Below are 20889 nucleotides of genomic sequence, written 5' to 3'. Positions count from 1 at the left end.
ATCACTAAAGACACTTTAAAAGAATCTGGCAGAAAACATGGCTTTTAAAATTGAGCTTAAATATGCTGTATGTGATTAGCTGCCTCACAAAAGATTAAGTACAGGTAACTCTCTGGGACGCAATTACAGCTACAGTTAAAGTTTTTTAAGTTTATTACTTACTGTCTTTGGATGGTGTTAAGTAAAAGGAACATGGAAATAGTTAATCTATAGGATGAGTGCTGGATAATTAAAGTTTACCCCCCCCCCCCAAATCTGAAGGAATATTATTCAGTCTTAAAAAGGGAGGAAATTCTGTCATATGCTACAACATGGATGAATCTTTGAAACATGTTAAATGAAATACAAGCCAGATGCTAAAGGACTGATATTGTATGATTTCATTTATATGAGGTACCTTGAGTAGTCAAATTCTGTAGAGACAAAAAATAAAGCAGTAGTTACCAAGGGACTAGGGGCAACTTTGTTTGTTTTATTCTGTTTTTAAATAGGCTCCACACTGGGTGCACACACAGGGCTTGAACTCACCACCCTGAGATCAAGACCTGAACTGAGATAAAGAGGCAGAGGCTTAACCAACTAAGCCACCCCAGGCATCCCTATGTTTTAATGAGTACAGTTTCTGTCTGAGAAGAAAAAGCTCTGGAGATGGTTGGTGGTGATGACTGCACAACAAAGTAAATGTACTTAGTGCCACTGAACTGTATACTTTAAAATGGTGAGAATGGGGGCACCTGGGTGGGTCCTGGGATCGAGCCAGCAGGGAAGTCTCCCTCTCCCTCTCCATCTGCCTCTCCCCCTGCTCATGCTCTCTCTCGGTCTCTCAAATAAATAAATAAAATCTTTAAACATATATTTGAAGCTTTCAAAACTTATTGTTTTAATAAAAGCAAAAATGGAAAGAGACTGTACTCTTATTAAACAATTACTAAGGGGGCGCCTGGCTGGCTCAGTCAGTGGAGCATGTGACTCTTGATCTCAGGGTTCTGAATTCAAGCCCCACGTTGGGGTAGGGATTACTTTGGAATAAAAACAACAACAAGAACAACAACAACATCATCATTCAGGGACGCCTGGGTGGCTCAGTTGGTTGGGCATCTGCCTTTGGCTCCGGTCATGATCCTAGGACCCTGGGATGGAGCCCCGCCATCAAGCTACTTGCTCAGCAGAAGCCTGCTTCTCCCTCTGCCTGCCACTCCTCCTGCTTGTGCATGCACTCTCTCTGTGACAAATAAATTTTTAAAAATCTTAGAAAAAAAAAAAAGGCTAAAATTTTTTTTCAAAAATAAATTCTTCTTAAAAAATAAATGAACTAGGGGCGCCTGGGTGGCACAGCGGTTAAGCGTCCGCCTTCGGCTCAGGGCGTGATCCCGGTGTTATGGGATCGAGCCCCACATCAGGCTCCTCCGCTATGAGCCTGCTTCTTCCTCTCCCACTCCCCCTGCTTGTGTTCCCTCTCTCGCTGGCTGTCTCTATCTCTGTCAAATAAATAAATAAAATCTTTAAAAAAAAAAAAAAGAATTTTAAGACGATGAACTAGCAGATACCTAGTCACAGAGTGCTGATTACCATTTTATGTTCACGTTTTAGGGGGTGAAGGTGTGGAGCCCATATGTGATTCGATTCTGCTACAGACAGATTCTGCTAAGTACATACTTCATAGTGGGTGTAAAAAACTTATCTTTCTACATACTGTCACTGTGTCCAAAACACCTTGCCTTAGAATTACTTTTGGCTTAAATTCCAAAGAGCCTAGGCTCATTGGAGTCATTATATTCCTGGCAAACCCTTAAGAGTCAGAAAACCTGCTATTCAAGTAACTCAAAGCAAAAAGCATCAAACACGCATTATCCCTGAAAGTTATAAGCAGATATAACATGTCCGCCTAAGGAACAAGAAATCCTGTATGGCAGCAAAGCCTTTAGAACACCCATGGGATGTCTTACTCAAGGGACAAACTGAGAGGAAATCTAAACCGTCAATTATAATACAGTGGGATTTTCTCATTCCCTTAACCACACGCAGTATATAAAATCAGATGTATTCCTTGTTTGAACAACCAGAATGTTTCAAAACGCATAAACCAAAAAAGCCTACAGATGAAGTGAAACCATAGTATTTTTTATTCCAAGTGGTTATGGACAACTGCTGTAACCTTTACCAAACCCACAAGTAAATTTGAACTTTGAGTTCTGCCTTCTTCCAACTGAACTTTGGTGCTAATTACATCTCCTTCCTATCCAGAATAAAAAAGTCATCTGCTATTTCCCACTTCTGAACTCTGTTAAGGCAGTTCCAGACCCAAGAGGTTAGAAGGGCACCGAATTCCCCAGCAGGAAACCTAAAGCCATCTACTATTTGGTGCACTTGTTTATTTATTTATAAATGACTTCAAATTACTCACTCCGAAACTCCAGCCTAAAGCCCTGCTTAAACAACTCCTGCAGTTTCTTCCAGTGGAAACAAACTCGAAGCTACAGTCCAAATGGCTCCAACCACCATGACAAAGCACATTCAGTAGGCTGGTTTGTTTCCCTTTGCTTCCCTCTACCACTGAAAATGACGTTCAAAGAATCACAAAATTCAACACTGAATTCTACTCCAGAAACAAACATTGTGGGTTAACTAAAATTTAAATTAAAAAAACGAACAAACAAAAAAAAACGTTTTGGTTACAGAAATCTTGTCTAGAAGCAACACTGTAGCCATTAAATAGTCTTATTCTAATTCCAACACCAGAATTCTACTGTATATTAATACATTTTAACCCTCTAACCAAAGTTAAACTTCACTTAAATCTTACTTTCAGCTTAAGGGTTTTTTTTTAATTATAAAAAAATTACCCTGGTTAAAATGATTTAATTTTCTTTTTGCGGAATTAAACTATTTGGAGGCTTAGATATTTAAGTTTTTCAAAAGCTGAAATATTCCCTTCGCCACCCTAGAAATCAACATGCACTTTAGCCTGACCAATACGAAATCTGTGTAAGATGGAATCTGGAAGTAGTTCAGTCTGTACTTGAGGCTCACGAGTCCCAAGAACCTTTTCTATTAATCCACAACTGCAAAGAGAATAGAAGGGTCTTGCAATTAAAATAAAAAGAATGTATTCTGTTTTCCTTTAAACAAAATGAAAAGCATTAAACAGATGCACAAATTACTTCATGACATTACAATCTTAATAGTGCTTGATTCTCGAACAGTGCTATCCAACAGAAGTTTAATACAAACCAAAAGTCTGAAACTTTCAAGTAGTCACACTTTTAAAAAGTAAAAAGAAACAGGTGAATTTTAATAATATATCTGATGAAATATACTCAAAATATTAATATGCAGTCAACATAAAAATTACTAATACTCTTTTTGCTACATTATCAAAATTCAGTGTGTATTTTTAATAGCTCTATTAAGATATACTTTCACACCAGAAAAGCAACCCATTTAAAAGTATACGGTTAATGATTTTTACTATATTTATGGAGTTATACAATCATAATATAACTTAAGTACATTTGCATCACCCCAAAAAGAAACCTCATACCTATTAGCACTCACTCCCCATTCTTTTCTACCCCCATTTCTAGACAATAACTAATCCACTTTGTGTCTATATAAATTCACCTTATCTGGATATTTCATATAAATAGAATCATATAGTATGTGGCCTTTTGTACTGGCTTCTTTCACTTAGCATGTTTTTGAGGTTTGCCCTGCTGTTAGGTTATAGCAAAGATCAGTACTGGTGCAAAGACTAGCCAAATTTCAAGTGTTCAATAGCCACATGTGGCCAGTGGACAGTACTGAACAACCTAGTTATAGAAACAAAAAGCTCCTCAAGAAACAAACATATCAGCTGTTCAATAAGAGACCATGTTAAGGGGCACCTGGGTAGCTCAGTCGGTTAAGCCTCTGCCTTCGGCTCAGGTCATGATCCCAGGGTCCTGGGATCGAGCCCTGTGTTGGGCTCTCTGCTCAGCCAAAAGCCTGCCTCTTTCTCTCTCTCTCTCTCTCCCTCAGCCCCTCCCCACTACTTATTCTAATAAATAAAATCTTTAATAAAAACAAAAATCTTAAAAAAAAAAAAAAAAAAGACCCCATGTTAAAGCCATGAGAATCCTTAAAGAGAAATGCCATTCATGACAGATCACACTTTAAAAAAAAAAAAAAAAAAAAAAACCTCTAAAGACTTACTTATTCGAGAGAGCGAGCGAGAGCAGGGGTAGGCAGAGCGGGGAGAGAGAGGGAATCTCAAGTAGATGCCATGCTGAGCTCGGAGCTGGATGTGGGGCTCGATCTCACACCTTGAGATCATGACCTAAGCCAAAACCAAGATTCAGACACTTAACCGACTGAGCCACCCAGATTCCCCACACTTCAGAGGTTTAATTTTAAAATAATTGTTATAGTATATATAAAAATCATTATAAAAAACTAATGCCAGGGTGTTATCTTGATAAAGCAACAAATATTTCTCATTGTAATTCCAGATAGCTCCAACAAGTAAGCAAAATGATTCTTAAAGGCATAAATTTCCACTTTAAAAGTACAGAATTAGGGACGCTTGGGTGGCTCAGTCAGTTAAGTCTGCCTTCAGCTCAGGTCATGATCCCAGAGTCCTGGGATCAAGCCCCACACTGGGCTCCCTGCTCAGCAGGAGTCTACTTCTTCCTCTCCCCCTTGCTCATACTCTCTCTCTCAAGAGAGGGAGAGAGAAAGAAAGAAAAAGAAGAAAAAGGAAAGAAGAAAAAGGAAGGAAGGGAGGGAGGGAGGGAAAGTACAAAATTAACAGAAAAAGTGGACCTTAGTTCCAGGGTACCTACCACTTTATACTTCAAAAACTATCTTTATTGATGATTTATAACAAAAAAATACCCACCCACCCCTTGTTTAGGATTATACCAACAATTCACACAAGTTTTTTTTTTTTTAAGTTTTTAGGGGTGCCTGGGTGGCTCATTCAGTTAAGCGTTTCCCTTCCGCTCAGGTCATGATCCCAGGATCCTGGGATCTACCCCACATTGGGCTCCCTGCTTCTCCTTCTCCCTTTCCCCTTGGCTTGTGCACTCTCTCTCTCTCAAATAAAATAAAATCTTTAAAAAAAAAAAAAAAGTTTTTTTTTTTTTTTTAAAGATTTTATTTATTTATTTGAGAGAGAGAGAGACAGCCAGTGAGAGAGGGAATACAACCAGGGGGAGTGGGAGAGGAAGAAGCAGGCTCCCAGCGGAGGAGCCTGATACGGGGCTCAATCCCAGAACTCTGAGATCATGCCCTGAGCAGAAGGCAGACGCTTAACGACTGCCCCACCCAGGCGCCCCCCCCCAAAAAAAGTTTTTAATTTAGTGACATTAAGAAAAACTCAATAGTTACTCAGCCAAATTCTAACAATGTCCAACTTTATTTTATTGAACTATATATATATAATGTTTTCCCACCTTATTCTATGAATATATTTTACTACCCACATGGTAGCATATAGTTCTTCTAATTTCCTCATCTATACCAAGAAAAATTTTTAGAGTATGACTCAGATTCTTGGGAGAAACCAACTCTATTTTGCAAAGTTAATCTTAAAATGTATTTCATTAGGGGCACTTAGGTGGCCCAGTCGGTTGAGCGTCCAACTCTCGGTTTTCGCTCAGGTCATGATCTCGGGGTCATGGGATGGAGCCTCTGAGCTCAGCGTCGAGTCTGCTTGAGAGTCTCTTTCCCCCTCTGCCCCTCACCTTGCTCACATGTGTGCTCTATCTCTCAAATAAAGAAATAGAATCTTTAAATAAATAGAATCTGTAAATTTCACTTAATATTTTGTCGATCTGGAAAGAAATTCATCTATTCAAAAAGTGGATTTAGGAAGATGTTCGATAGAGGTCACTTCATACAATTTCTACAACAGTAAACTCTAATAGCATATAATTTAATGAATGACCACATGATTTAAGTAAATAAATTACCAGAGAGTGCTCTATTTTCTCACAAGAGAAGCAATCACAAAACTTCCCTTTATAAATAAAGGCAATCATTTAGTTTATAAGACACAGACTGAAAAAAAAAAAATTAGGGGAAGGTACCTGCAATAAAATCTTGGCTATTTCTGAGCTTCAGAAAATGGTAATGTTTAAAATAAGATTACCACATTTTCCTTTATATCTGTGATGGATGATCCCTTATTCAGGGCAGGGTGAAATTATACCACGGTTTCTGAGAATGACCTCCAAATGTAAACAACTCAAAAAAGATAAAAGAGAAGAACACCAAAACTGCTCTGAATAAACTTCTACCATAAGTAAAAAAGACTAACAGAGGTTTCAATCTCATTCCAAAAGTCTGAAACATAAGCAAGGTTATGGAAATTTCCATTTTCTATACAGCCCTGGCAACCAGAAAGACAAAAATAAATGTACTCTTTTATTTGAGGCTTTAATTTGTGGCTTAGTGACTTCTGGGTGTTCTCTGATCAGGAATTAGGCCATGTTTAATCACTTAATTCCCTTATTTCTCAAAGAGGAAAAGCTAAGAGGTTCTTTATATGCACAAAGTAGCCATGACACTAACAATTTGCAATTTAAGCATAATATTTTTTTAAAAGAGTTTGCCTCCAAGTCAAACAAAATTCAGTACAGTTCTTTTAATTTTAAAATCTGTTGTTTAGGATTTTAATCTGAATTACTTTTTGTTAGTCTGAAAGTAACGTTTAAAAAATTCACTTCAAAAAAAAATTTACTTCAAGATTAAAACTCACAAGACATGGAGTCACAAGTTTACCCCCAAATCTATTTTCATTTCTTCCATCTAACAATCAAACCAAAACAAACCCCAGCACAACCCAAATGGAAAGAATGAAAAAGGGTAAGGGAGTGACAGTCTGTCACTTCAAACAGACTAATTTAACTAAAAGCAAAATTCCTGGGGAACTTTGGAAATTAGTAAAATACATTTTTGGTAACAAATTCTTTAAGTTTTTTAAAATTTATTTGAGAGCAAGAGATGGAGAGAAGGAAGGAAGGAGAGCACAAGCACGGGGGAGGAGCAGAGAGAGAGAGAAAGAGGGAGAGAGAATCTCCAGCCCACTCAGGGCTGAGAGCGGAGCCTGACACAGGGTGGGATCTCATGACCCCGAGATCAAGACCTGAGCCAAAATCAAGAATCTGAGACTCAACTGATGGAGCCATCCAAGTACCCCAAATTTTTGGTAATAAATTCTTTATCACCAAGTGCAAACCATGTTATTATCTACCCAAGCAATGGTGGCAGACGCTGTTTTTCAAGCCTTGGCTTTTAAAGGACAGAAAACAAAAAGCAAGGGAGTAACGAGTAAAGATGCACTGGAAATAGCAGAGTTCACACCAGCTTTCAGTCTTAAAACTCCTTACTTAAGTATCTGATAAATGCCTTCCCCTAGGAACGAACTGGGGTTAACTGGCAGCCACTTCACAGCCTGCTCCTCCCCACTGCCTGCCCAGTCCCAGCTCAGGGGCCTGCCTGGTCCCCGCCCCACCCCTGGGCTAAGGGCTGGGCAGAAACTCTGGCAAAATAAGGAAGCCTCTGGGAGGTGGCAAGCGGCCAACTCAAACTGGATGATTCCAGTTTAGGCTGGTTTGACTCACAAACAAGCAGTTCTTAGCTTTCCCCACATATTCAGACACACTGGCTGCCGTGGCGGCACACAATGAGCTCTCCTCATTTGCTCTGAGCGTTAAGTCTACCTTGTTCTCAGTTCCCTAGCAGCAGGGGATCTCAAGTGAAAGCCGGATTCTCCGTACAGAGCAAATATGATCAGCCCAGCACTTGTTTGCAAAACTGCCTATTCCATACAGAACCCTAATGCTGACACCACCTATTACCTATGGAAAGCCTTACTGAGAATGCTTGTACTTGACAAAAAAGAGGAAAACCAGAAAGGAAATAGATCTATTTATGGATCTCCACAATGGAAGTTCAAGCCCATTAGAGCAATCAGAAAGCAAACACCTCCATTTTCCATATTTAGCATTAAAAAGTCTTGGCTAGCTAAAATGACCCCAAAAGAGAGAAGGTTGTGTATAAATAAACTATACAGAGCCTAGCAAGGAATGTGCTTCAAAAATGAAGGGTCTTCAACTGATGGTGGGAATGGTAAAAAGATACTACTACTAATACATACATACACACACACACTCTCTCTCTCTCTCTCTCTCTCTCTCATTGGGGTGTATTCTCCAAAGCACACACTGGGAAACGTTTATTCCATGTTGCTCAACAGCCCCAAAACTGATTTAAGAGGGAATGAACAAATATTCCTTCTTCTGGAAAATAATGATAGTTAAGGGAGCTACTCAAAATATGGGGAGACTTTGTGAATTTTAAATCTAATCGTTTTCTCCAGGATTGCAGACACACTAATATGCTTGCTGTTCTCGTTTTGTCCCTCCAACCCTTCTCCCTCCAGGTAGGTAGCTTTTTAAAGAACTTTGATAACTGTCAACCGTACTTCAATAAAATAAAGAAAAAATAAATTTTCTATGAAAAAAAAACTTAGATACCAATATTTCAAGAATAATCATAAAGTCAATGAAACCACTAGATGACTTATTTCATCACAAATAAGAGTTACAAATTTCAAGATTAAAACTTTATTTAATGGTTGGAAATAGAGCAATGAATACATTTTATTTACAATACTGACTTTTACAAGACAGTCTTCCTTTTAAAATCTAAGATAATTTCAGCTGTCTAAAAAAGTAAAAATGAGGCAGAAGTGCAAAATAATAAAACAGGCTAAGAATGGTTGTGAAACCCAGAAATAAATCAGCTATTTAAAATGCATTAAAATGGTATTTTACTTAGGCTTAAAATAAGCATGCAAATATTTTCATTTTATATGAAGGGAGCAAAAGATAAAGAAACATCCCTCCTAAGAATATTTATTATCCTTGACTTTGGCTTCTTAAAGGCTTACATAAACCTTTACTGTTCCTACTTCGAAGTCCTCTGAATGCTCCCAAAACGTACACTTCACCAGTTATCCCCAAATCATTAAACATCTAATCGTCTATTTTTAAATTTAGCATAGTTTATGTTTCAATGGTTTCTGTGCATAGGTATCTTCTCTTTACACACTCAAAGGAAAAAAAAAATCTCTTTTCAATTTAAGTGATTCATCTCAAACTGACAGGTATAAACAGTAGCAAAGAGGAGAAAGGTTGGTATTACGCAATAAAACCAACTTAATTTCTACTCTCACTTCAATCCTACGCAGCTACAAACAGAAGAGATAGGGAAAAAAAAAATTCTAAACACCAATTTCCCAAATATAGTATGATTTGTTGTATCATTTTTTCCCTGAGATTAAAAGGCATTACTTTTAGTGGTAGTGACTTTCTTCTGTTAAAAAAAGGAATACAAACTATTTTTATGCCCTAAATATATCTAAGAATAAAGAATCACAGTGCAACAAAACCAAATTTTATTTCCAACTAAATCCAGAAATTATTTGCCTATTCATTATTATCGGTAAGTGATCACTTCAGAATTAAAAACTCACACAGATGTGTTTTTAGGATTAAACATTACATCAATCACCAACAAACCGCTAATTATTAATTCCTTTAACACTTAAAAAAAACTGACTTTTGGGCATCTGGCTGGCTCAGTCACTGGAGCATGCAACTCTTGATCTCAGGGTCATGAGTTTGAGCCCCATGTTGGGCATAAAGGTTACTTAAAAATAAAATCTTTGGGAGCGCCCAGTGGCTCAGCTGGTTAAGCGTCTGCCTTCAGCTCAGGTCATGATCCCAGGGTCAGGGAATGGAGCCCCTAGGGAGTCTGCTTCTCACTCCTCCTCTCCCTCTGCCCCTCTCCTCCTGCTCATGTTCTATCTCAAATAAATAAGATCTTAAAAAAATAAAATCTTTATTATTTTTTTTTAAGATCTTATTTATTTGACAGAGACAGCCAGCGAGAGAGAGAACACAAGCAGGGGGAGTGGGAGAGGAAGAAGCCAGGCTCCTAGCAGAGGAGCCTGATGTGGGGCTTGATCCCAGAACTCCAGGATCATGCCCTGAACCAAAGGCAGACGCTTAACAACTGCGCTACCCAGGGGCCCCATTAAAAAAATAAAACCTTTAAAAAACCCACTGACTTTTTACTTCATACATGTATTAAAACTACTTCCATATCTGACAGTTTCCAGCACATTACATGTATCATAGCAAATCGTGTAGTCAGGTAATAAAATGAGTGTTCCTTCCCCAAATCAACATTCTAAATAGCATACTTGTAAAATAAGAGAAATGGAAGGTACACGGTCACTTTGCTACCCATAACACCACTAATCCCAATGGCTTCCCTCTCACCTTACCAGCCTCATCCATAATCTTTCACAAGCCTACAAGAGGACAGCAATTTTGGAAATTTTTTTTTTCTTTCTTTTTTCTTTTTTTTTAATGAGTGATAGTAAAGCACAGTTTAATGAGCAATACTACAAAGCTCCCAAAGAGGGAGGGGACCTAAGAGGGTTGCCTGGAAAATTTTCTACATGAACCTGAAAGGAAGTTCTCTCTCCTTAAACAAATAACTGCAAACCTCCTCTTGAAAAAATAGACAAAAGGGTAGTTGAATAAAATTCCCCCCCTAGGAAACTATAATCTATAATGTCTTGATTGTTCACAAAATGACTGGTCTTTATAGAAAAAAAATGCTCATTAGATTCCTTTTAACTATATCTGTTTTAAGAATCCAGAATCTGTTCAATATGCTAATTACTGTTTAAACATAATTCAGGTAAAATAATCTTAAATTGTCTATCATTAAAAAGAAAATGAGTAGGGTTATGGTCAACTCTGATATAATCTGCTCCAAAAATGTAAAAGAAATATACAAACAAGTTCTACAACTACTACTAGCAATAAGAAGTATTTTTCAGGGGCACCTGGGTGGCTCAGTCAGTTAAGCATCTATCTGCCTTGCACTCAGGTCATGATTCCGGGGTCTTGGGATCCAGTCCCCCCCCTGCTCAGCAGGGAGCCTGCTTGTCCCTTTTCCTCTGCCCCTCCCTCCTCCACTCATGTTTTCTCTGCCTTGGTCTCTCTCTCTCAAATAAAATTAAAAAAAAAAAATTTTTTTTTAATGAAGTATTTTTCATTTCCCTTTCAATAAGTAAACTATTCTAATTGCAAATCTAAGATATTAAACAAGAGAGGGGCTGTAGCATAAATCACACCGTATCTTAATAGAGCATCAGTGTTGAAAAGGTGGATTACTGGAAGTTCCATCTGCTTTTCTTGTTACTTTAAATAAACACCAAAAAGGCTACTTCACATGTCAGTTTTCCTGCCCTGGAAGTAAGAAAGAGAGAGTATCTGTCTGTCTGTGTCTCTCCCCCCACCCCTCCCTGTTCCCAAGCCTCTTCCTTAAATCTTTCAACTATGCGGCGCCTGGCTGCTCAGTCGGTAGAGCATGCAACTCTTGATCTCAGGGTCATGAGTTTAAGTCCCACATTGGGCATGGAGCCTACTTTAAAAAAAATCTTCCAACCATGCCAGTATAAAAGAAAATCTAGTAATATAATTATTAACTATGCCAAAAAACATGAAATTTCATCAAATATTTTCTATATCAACTTACTATAATTTTAAAAATCTGTATGGAGAAAGCTTGCTCTAAATTCTGATTCAGGGCTCCTGGGTGGCTCAGGTTGGTTAAGCGTCCAACTCTTGATTTCCGATCAGATCAAGATCCCGGGGTTGTGAGACTGAGAGCCGCGTTGGGCTCCATGCTTAGTGGGGAGTCTGCTTGAGATTCTACCTCCTTCTCCCTCTGTCCCTCCCCACGCTCGCATGTGCTCTTGCTCGCTCGCTCTCTCAAAAAAAAAAAAAAAAAAAAAGAAAGAAAAGAAAAGGAATTCTGAGTTATTCAAACAGGTAACAAAGCATGATTTAATGTCACAGGGTTTACCAAAAGCCACAAAGAGACAACGAAATGTCACTAACTACAGTTATTTTCATGTAGTTATCTTTGCTTATTACTACATTCATCTGCTTCCACCTAAAGACCTATTTTTGTGAGAATAAAACTCTGTAGTTACCAGACATATTTAGACAGACAAACCAACAGGGTTCAGAAGAACAAAGGAAAAGGATGACCACAGCCCAAAAAACTTTTAAGGGAGATGAGGCTGCTTTTGGAAAGCTGGAAAGATGAACTAGCCACAGACACCCAGATTAATATAAATACATGTTGGCTCTTAGACACATATGTAGTTTTTTTTCTCTGTTTTAACTTAGCCATTGCAAATGTTTAATCTAAACTAGTTCTAGGGGCGCCTGGGTGGCACAGCGGTTGGGCGCCTGCCTTCGGCTCAGGGCGTGATCCCGGCGTTCTGGGATCGAGCCCCACATCAGGCTCTTCAGCTATGAGCCTGCTTCTTCCTCTCCCACTCCCCCTGCTTGTGTTCCCTCTCTCGCTGGCTGTCTCTATCTCTGTCAAATAAATAAATAAAAAATCTTTAAAAAAAAAAAAATAAATAAAAAATAAACTAGTTCTATTTGTAGTGCGCCTGGCTGGCTGAGTCAGAAGAGCATGTTGACTCTTGATCTCGGGGTGGAGAGTTCAAGCCCCACACTAGATGTAGGATTACCAAAAAAGAACAGTAGTAATAAACTTTAAAAAATAATAAAAATAAATAAACAAACTAGTTCTATTCTTGGGGCTCCATACAACCTACCTTACATCATAAATTTGGTGCACACAAAAACACAATATTTGTTAAAGAGATGGCTGAATGTAAACTCAAAAGTGAACTTTAGACTAAAAAGAGATTTAGAGAAGAAACCTATTGAATAGGAGGGAATGGAATAAGAACAGGTTTAGGATTATCCAAGTCTCAACTCTCTCCCTTTACTCTTTCAACCACTTCTTCCCCATTCATTCAGTAAACCTCTCTAGGGTATAGAATCAAGGACTAACTGCCAGGATATCTTTTCAGCAATCTGGTGAAGTCTGTGCACCACTTTTCAGAATAATGTTTCTAAATGCATGAAGTAAAATAAATGGGAATAAAAGGGAAACCAATTATATTGACACAGTTATTATTTAAATTTTTGTGATATGTTTTCATTAACATTAAATTACCCCCAAAAAAACCCATTTAATTACAATACTTAACATTGAGATTAGTAACTACTTCTCAGTAATGATAATTCGAAACCCCATTTTGAGGTATCTGCAACTATAATAATAAATTACCTGTGGATTTTACTGGTAACAATGTAACTCATACTGTCGTTACTACTGTTTTTTGTTGCCTACTTTCATAATGGGAAGCAATACTTAATTTCAGTTACAGGTTACTAATGAAAAGATGTAATTTTCCCTATCCAAGTTCAGGGACCCTAAGCCAGCCCAATCACCTTTGGGTGTGATCAAAGTAAACAACTGGGAAACAAAGTACAATCAAAAAACTACTTTATCAAGGAAAGCTTATGAACTAATTTAAATTCAATAAATTCTTCAATTCCTTTAACCTGTATACAGAAAATTCATTAACATGACAGGAAAAAGAAACCCAATGACAGGAAACTACAGAAATAAAATATGTTCAACTCCAATCAGGGCTTTTAAAATAAATACTTTTGTGGAATATATGCATTTAAAATTTTCTGTTGAAAGGAAAAGTGACTCCCTAAACCATGGCAAAAAGAGACAGCACCCTAGAGCTGCACACAGGAAAGTTTATACCATAGAGGCCCAGTTCTCACCAGTTAAATACTAAGAACGGTTATGCAGAAACTGTAGGTATGTCATTTATAAAGAGTTCACAACCAGACTGCTACCAATCCCATGTTTACTCATTGGAAATGCACTGCTAGAAGTCTGTTCACCAAAGCTCCAACAATTAAGGGGGATGGAAGGTGATTAACTTCCCAGTCAGTCATGCAGACAGAATACAAGCTTGTTTCTACAGCTAGAACCAAGCTATATTTTATCTACTATAAGATGATCATTTGAAACATTTTTAAAGAATTTGGAAGGTCATAGTTTCACAGTCATAAAGTTTTAAAGATGACAAAAAAGAACTTATTTCCTCCAAAAGGAAACTGAACATTCTGAACCTACATAACATCCCAAAATATTACACTCTGAGGTCAACATCATAGTCAAGGAAAAGAGGACATCTGATAAAAGGGAGGCTGAACCGAGGAATAATGGGTATGCTCTGCACACACAAAGATTTTTTTTCTCGTACTTGCTTCAATCATATATAATGGCCAAATCTTTTAGCTATTTACATCAATTTTGCTTTTTAACTAAGAACTGTATCTAAATATTTCAACTATTTATTGAACACGTACTTTGAGAAAGACAGTATGCTAGGCTCTATGGTGTGCACAAAGGAAGACCTGGTCCTATTCTTACAGGACAGCATTGAAAGGCCAGTCACTCAGTCCCATCTCCAGAAAGTTCATTCTGTTTCTCACAAATCAACATAATCTGATTATTAACGTAATGTCTTTCCCACTTGTCCAAAGTTAGGCATTCTCAGAGTCCAAGACTTCCTTCTCCAAGCTACTGAAATAGCCTCCTCACCACAATCTCTGTCTTTCCTATTCTAAGTCACCAGATGCCTTTCTAAAGCACAGATCGCAACAAACTCTCCCTTCTCAAAATCTTTCAACCACTCATCTCTGCATAAAAAACCAAACCCAAAATCATTATCGTGGTTAAGTCATTCTAAATTATGTGCTGTTCACAAAACATTCTTCCATTTGTACCCCTTTAGGTTGTTCCTTCAACCCACAATGTTCCCTGCCTAAAACTCAGCTCTTCTTGTTAAAGTCCTACATAACAGCCTTTATAGCCCTAAATCATAAAAACTTCCAGCCCTAAGCATGAATCAGGTAGCTGACAGAAGAGGAAATAGCTTCAACAACTGTAATTTAGTCCCCATTTTTCTAAGTTTATCCTGCCTTTTTGAGTTATCTTTTGGACTGTAAATATTCAGAAGCATATAACCATTCCTTTAGATTACATACACAAGGATTAGCTCCATCAAATTCATCAGATGGCCTCTGGCTTCAAGTTTTTGAGCTTACAATGCTAAGGGCCAGATCCCAAACCACTATCACTCCCACCAAAGCACAATGCCATCCTGAAGGCCCTGTGTCATGTTTCTCCAACTTTAACACTTCCATAATTGGTTGGCTTTTCAATAAGTTTTGACACAATGGAATGCTACTGCATCCCTTTAATGAGGTAGGTTTAGGGGAAAAAAGACTAAAACTTGAGTACCTTAATTCTATGTAGGAGAAAGTAGGACGTGATAAGACTTTATAATCAGCTTATAGAATTCAAATGAATCTTGTCAATCATCTAACTTGACAATATATCAAATAAAATCATGAGAGGTTAAGGGTTTTCATCCATGTCACAGAGCTGCAACACTAGAGCCGGAACACAATTTTCCCCAATTACATGATCATTTACTTTTCTTAAATTAATTCTAAGCAGGCAATACTAAAGAAAAATAATCTGGGCATTTTAATCAGGTCAAAAAATTTTGTATCCCATAAATTTAAAATACACATCATCCAAATATAAAACTAGGATATCTGACATAAATAGGTTGAGTAACAATAACTGGAAACGGGGAATGGTTAAAGACTACCAACAACTGAAGCAGTAATAATAATAGCTAGCAATTATTAAAGGCAGCATGTAATATATATGGGTATCAAGCTAAGCACTTAAATGCATTTTTTAATTTTAATCTTCACAATAACTTTAAAGCATGATCCTCACAAAACATGAGAAAGCTGAGGCACAGACAGCTTAAGTAACTTGTCCAAGATTATAAAATGAGTAAGCTATACTATCTACCTAGATCTGTGATAAACTTCTAAGCTGTTTCCTGTTAAGATTACCTTCAAATTATTATTTTTATCTTTAGAATAAACCATCTTTGTGAAAAAAATTCACAACTAATGAAATTAGCTCACTCAGCCTTAGTGAACAGCTAAGTTACAACCTGCATTTAAAGAAAGCTTTTCTACCAAAGTTTATAAATCAGCTATCACCTTGGCATTAAAATTAGTTAAAATGTACCCAAAAGTAGATTTAGTCATTGATAATAGATGTGTCAACAATATATTTCACCAATACATCTTTAAACAAAAGGCTTTTATGAATTTTCAACCAAAATAATAGAAATAAGTTAGCATTATACACCCAAGGAATTAAAAACCTTAAAGAGAGACCCCATTTTCAGCGGCACAGGATTTACTTCGATTCAGCTAAAGTTACCATTTTTCTGCCTCTTTTGGCCATTTTAATATTGAGCATCTGGAGCACAAAACAGTATTTGCAAATCACTTAGTTTCAGGTACTTGACAGAATGGTGAATTCCATGGCCACCCACTAATCAAAGCTTCTTCACTTGTTATATACATGATCCAAGATTACTTACTTTTTAAAAATATTACTATGCTACAAATCATTACCACTGATTGTTGAGAATTTGTGACATTTTATTCAACAGCTCGTCTGTTATAACAAAAGGCTGTTAACCTACCTGTCACTGCTGGTACTACTGCTGCTGCTGATTGAATCACTACTGGAGGATCTACTCCTAGAGCCGCTGCCGCTAGGGGACCTTGTAGGTCTAGACGCTTGGCTAGCCAGCCTCTGAGGAGACTGATTTCTAGACTGGGATGAATGTGGTGAGCGACTCCTGCTGTGCTGGTAATTCCGCTCTGGCCTTCTGCCTCGTACCTCCCGGGTAATATCATCCCTGTAGATATCCCTGTGTACCACACTGGGCAGTGTAAACTGCTCCCGAGCCCTAGGTTCGTATCGGGGGTCATGAGCATCAAAACGGTTTGGACTTCGACTCCGAGAAGTATAATAGAGCCCATGTTGTAAAGTCCGCTCTCGAGGATCTCTATAGTAATCCTGATCGTAATGTCTTGTCCGATCAAATCCTCCCGTCCCCCGTTCATGGTGTCCATAGGCACTATGTTCATAAGCACGCTCCCTGTTATCTGAAGCCCTGCATTTAGGAGGGGGGGAAAAATATTTAATCAATCAGAAAAGGGCAAGCAAAACTAAAAGCAAGTCATGCAAACATTCATTTCAGCATTGTCTGTCTTTGCAACTGGTCATTTTCTAAACAGCATTAACCTACTTAGTAAGCAAACACTACCAAGCTTAACATTTTACTTGACTCCAAAAATTATTTTCACAGCTGAGCAATCATTGTGTATACTGGGCTTTCATGACTAGTGTTCTGCAAGTCAGATGCTCGGGCTTATATACAGAAATATACATATACCATCTCCTTTTCATACGCAGTTCAATGGAATAAGAGACTGTCATTTTAATATCAAAGTTTTCTATACTTCCATTTGATTAAAATATATACTAAATTTTTACTTACTTGACAAATTTTAGGCAAAATTTCCATGATACATTTTAACACAGACATGAAAGCCCTATTGCAATGTATGTCCCAGCAGTAAGAGGGCATTTTCAAAGAAGTCCAGAAAAAATTTTAAGTATAACTTTTTCTCATTAACTTTCGACTTCTTGGGTAATTATAAAAACTACCAGATTATGTAAACTGCTGTGCCCAAACAATCACCCTTAATAATAAAAATGGAATCTTAAAAGAAAAACAAAGAAAACCACTTAGGTTATCAAAATACTGGATTGACACATGCTATTCTATGGTAAATTTAACTAATTAGAGAATAAAGATTATTTTATCTCCTGGTGCTATCAAATTCCACGTAATTTTTAAAGCAACTACTCCATGATTCTACCTGTTAATGTTTGTACTTAATATTTACAGGAAATACATTCTCATAGGTTGTAGCTGAACTCAAACTGCCTCTGATGAAATTAGCCAACTTTGGGAACTGTAAGGTACTTGAAGGTTGCTATTAGCAATGGTTTAACCTAAAAAAATATTTCTGTAGGATATGAATATTGGCTAACTTATGGTCACAAAAAATTGTTGCATGTTCAATTACATTACACACATGCAATTACGTTAATATTGAAAACCAATTCTAATCCCATAAAGAAATCTTAACATTTTCTACTTCTGGAGGAAACCAGAACTCATTTCCTGAGTTCCTAAAAGACCATTTCATCACTTGAATCTCAACTTGAGATTGAGTTTCTTCTCAACCTTATCTTTGGATCTGATCTTCCATCAAAAGATTAAGAAATCAAAGATACAGAAGAATTAGAATCTTTCCAGTGAAGAATTTCTGGCAAAAATCTGAGAACTAATACTATGTCCCCAATACATACATAGATCCAAATCTCTCCACTAATTTTCACTTTCACCCACCATTTCACTTAGCAACCATACCTTCCTAAGCTATTTTTGCTTTTTGCTGCTATGACGTAAAGCAACTGGCATGGCAAAAAATTCAGTGATAGCTTTCCTATTTAAATGTATTAAATAACTTTCTCCTTTTTAAATTTGCTACATTTAGGGCATTTGGACAGATATTTCAATGTCTAACAAACAACAGGGTTTCCTTTGAGACTTAAGAGAAAATTTCACAAATAATTCATTAGCACCCTATCAAATGTTAATTGGTAAAAGCTGTTATTAACGATATAACAGAAGCAATAGGCAATAGTTCTAGGAGAATTATGGCTACAGCTGATATTTTAGAAATATGCAAAGTTCTTATCCATTAGGAAGATACAGAAGGCAGGCACAAGAGCTAGCAGAGCTGAAATCTAATAGCTATCCTTTGATTTATCTATTAGTACTAAATACTTCTAGAGTTAGTGGGGGAAAAAAAGAGTTTGACTTGGGTTAGGAGAGGGGCTAATATACACAGGTCAGGACATACCAACCTTTTCCAAGTGTGGAAACACGACCTATAATCCCAATTAAATCTAGGGAGAGAATTGTGAACATAACTTCCCCAATTTTGGCCCCTCTTATGGGGGTAATCCACCTTCTTAATGGGCAAGGGTGTCAAATGATATTTAGATGAACCACAAGGAAAAAAAATCTTAGTGACCAGATAAAATAATTCCACTGGAAGCAAGCAGTCCCAGACAAACTGTAACTCTCAAACCCCCAGACTTCTTTCTTGAGATAGTAGACAATTATAAATTCATCCACATTCATAAAAATTTCCAGCCCTAAGTAGGAATCAGGCAGCTGACAGAAGAGGAAATATCCTCTACGATTCCACCAAATGAGGAAGGAACAGTTGCTCCCCATTAGTTCACCTTTGTAGCCATCCAGCACAGTCAATTTTGATTGCTGTATCCACAACTGATCGTCACCATGTGTTCAAGGCTAAAGTACCTTTAATTAGACAGCAACTTGCTTAAGAAACAAAATAGTAATCCTCTTCCCCTGGGCTAATGGAATCTTGACTGCATGACATTCCATACATTCCAGCAATTAGAAAAGAATGGCTATATTCCAGGATTTAGAAACATTCATCATCTCAATTTTCCCCCATTCCATCAAGGAGTATAATTCCAACATGGAAACTGTGTAGATCCAAAATGGAAAAAATCAAACATTGCCTTCACTCTTCTTCATCCAAGTACAGATTTCCAGATTAAAGTATTGTTTGTAGAATCCAAGCGGTTGAATCATTACGGTCTGCTAGGGTTTTTGTGACAATCCAATTTGTTTGTACACTTTGTGCAGTGAAAACTGAGAAGCAGATATCAACTTCTAAAAGAATCTGTAGGCTCTAATATTCCAGAAATATTCCGTAATAGTACAACCACAAAATCTGTAGCCAAATAGCTCCATCAGATAGCAGAGATATATCCAAGGAAGGCCTTCAGATTATCCAAGAGAAGGAATAATTAATTCTAGAAGACAGGTAACTCCAAAAATGATACTGCCATACAAAATCTTCCACCATTTTACATCTCAGGAGTAGATATCCAACCAGCTGCAGGAAATATCCTCTACGATTCCACAAGATACCAGCCACTGGGATAGAAATCACTTCCGTTTCCAACCCAAAATAGGAAACATTGAGAAAGCCCAAAACTTTAAATCCATCTGGGGCCCCTAAATATGAGTTTCTGTTTCTCACCATATCAAATACAAAATACCTGCCTACAGAAACCTTGGAACTTACCCATCAAGTCTCCGCTCATAACGTCCTTCTCGTGCATGAAGTGATGGTGGGGGGCCATAAGCAGGCCCTCCACCACCTCCTCTGAACCCAGAAACCTCTCTACTACGAGATGCTATGGAAACTGTATCATCCAATCCCCGAGCAGCACTCGGAATGGTGCCTGGTTCATTATAATCCGTGCGTAGGTCTCTATCTCCCATTTTGTTGACGGAGTTGTGAGCTTTCTGTGCACTTTTGATGTCCACAAAATCCACAAAGGCAGCCACTCCTCCTTCAGATCCCCTTTTGGGGAGAATTTTGACACTTTCCACGCGGCCATATCTGGAAAAAAATAAAACCAATATTATTGTTACATAACAATAATTTTCTAAGAACAGTTTTTGAAAATATGTTTCTTATTTTTAGACAATTTACATTATCTATGTATGTGGGAGGAGTTGCAAAGTGACACTTAAGATGGCTTTTACACTCACATTTTACTTTCTTGGGGCAAAAATTTACAAGAAGTTTTTAAAGTAAACTCTATACCCAATGTGGGGCTTGAAATCATGAGCCCTGAGATCTAGAGTCACATGCTCATACCAACCGAGCCAGCCCGGTCCCCCCAAATTAACAAATGTTTTAACCATTTTATACTCTCACTTCTTAAATATAATATTTACTAAATTACTTTTCACCTTTTAAGAACACAGCTGAAATGAATCTCTCAGAAGTCTAAGGAATTTTTACATTCTAAAAAAGGTTACTAAACATAAGGTCATTCAATGTTACTTAGAAA

The 20889-nt window shown here is 37.5% G+C and overlaps 1 protein-coding gene across 7 annotated transcripts in view; it reads right to left on the bottom strand.

Annotated features, from left to right (window-relative positions):
• SPEN (spen family transcriptional repressor) overlaps positions 1-20889 on the bottom strand; it is a 98610-nt gene that overhangs the window by 43211 nt on the left and 34510 nt on the right. For 5 of the 7 annotated variants that reach the window (XM_057305509.1, XM_057305511.1, XM_057305510.1 and 2 more), the window contains 2 exons: positions 20112-20432; positions 16544-17020 (listed from right to left, as the gene is read on the bottom strand). In XM_057305509.1, the coding sequence (XP_057161492.1) occupies positions 16544-17020; positions 20112-20432 (798 nt within the window). Of the gene's footprint in view, positions 1-16543; positions 17021-18849; positions 20433-20889 lie in introns of those variants that run through there. The other 2 variants (XM_048221688.2, XM_057305512.1) reach the window with 2 other exon arrangements.

The sequence above is a fragment of the Ursus arctos genome, unplaced genomic scaffold (genome assembly GCF_023065955.2).
Source record: "Ursus arctos isolate Adak ecotype North America unplaced genomic scaffold, UrsArc2.0 scaffold_32, whole genome shotgun sequence".
Classification (NCBI taxonomy): Eukaryota; Metazoa; Chordata; class Mammalia; order Carnivora; family Ursidae; genus Ursus; species Ursus arctos.
Note: the sequence above shows the minus strand (reverse complement) of the source record. Positions and strands in the feature narration are given on the sequence as shown.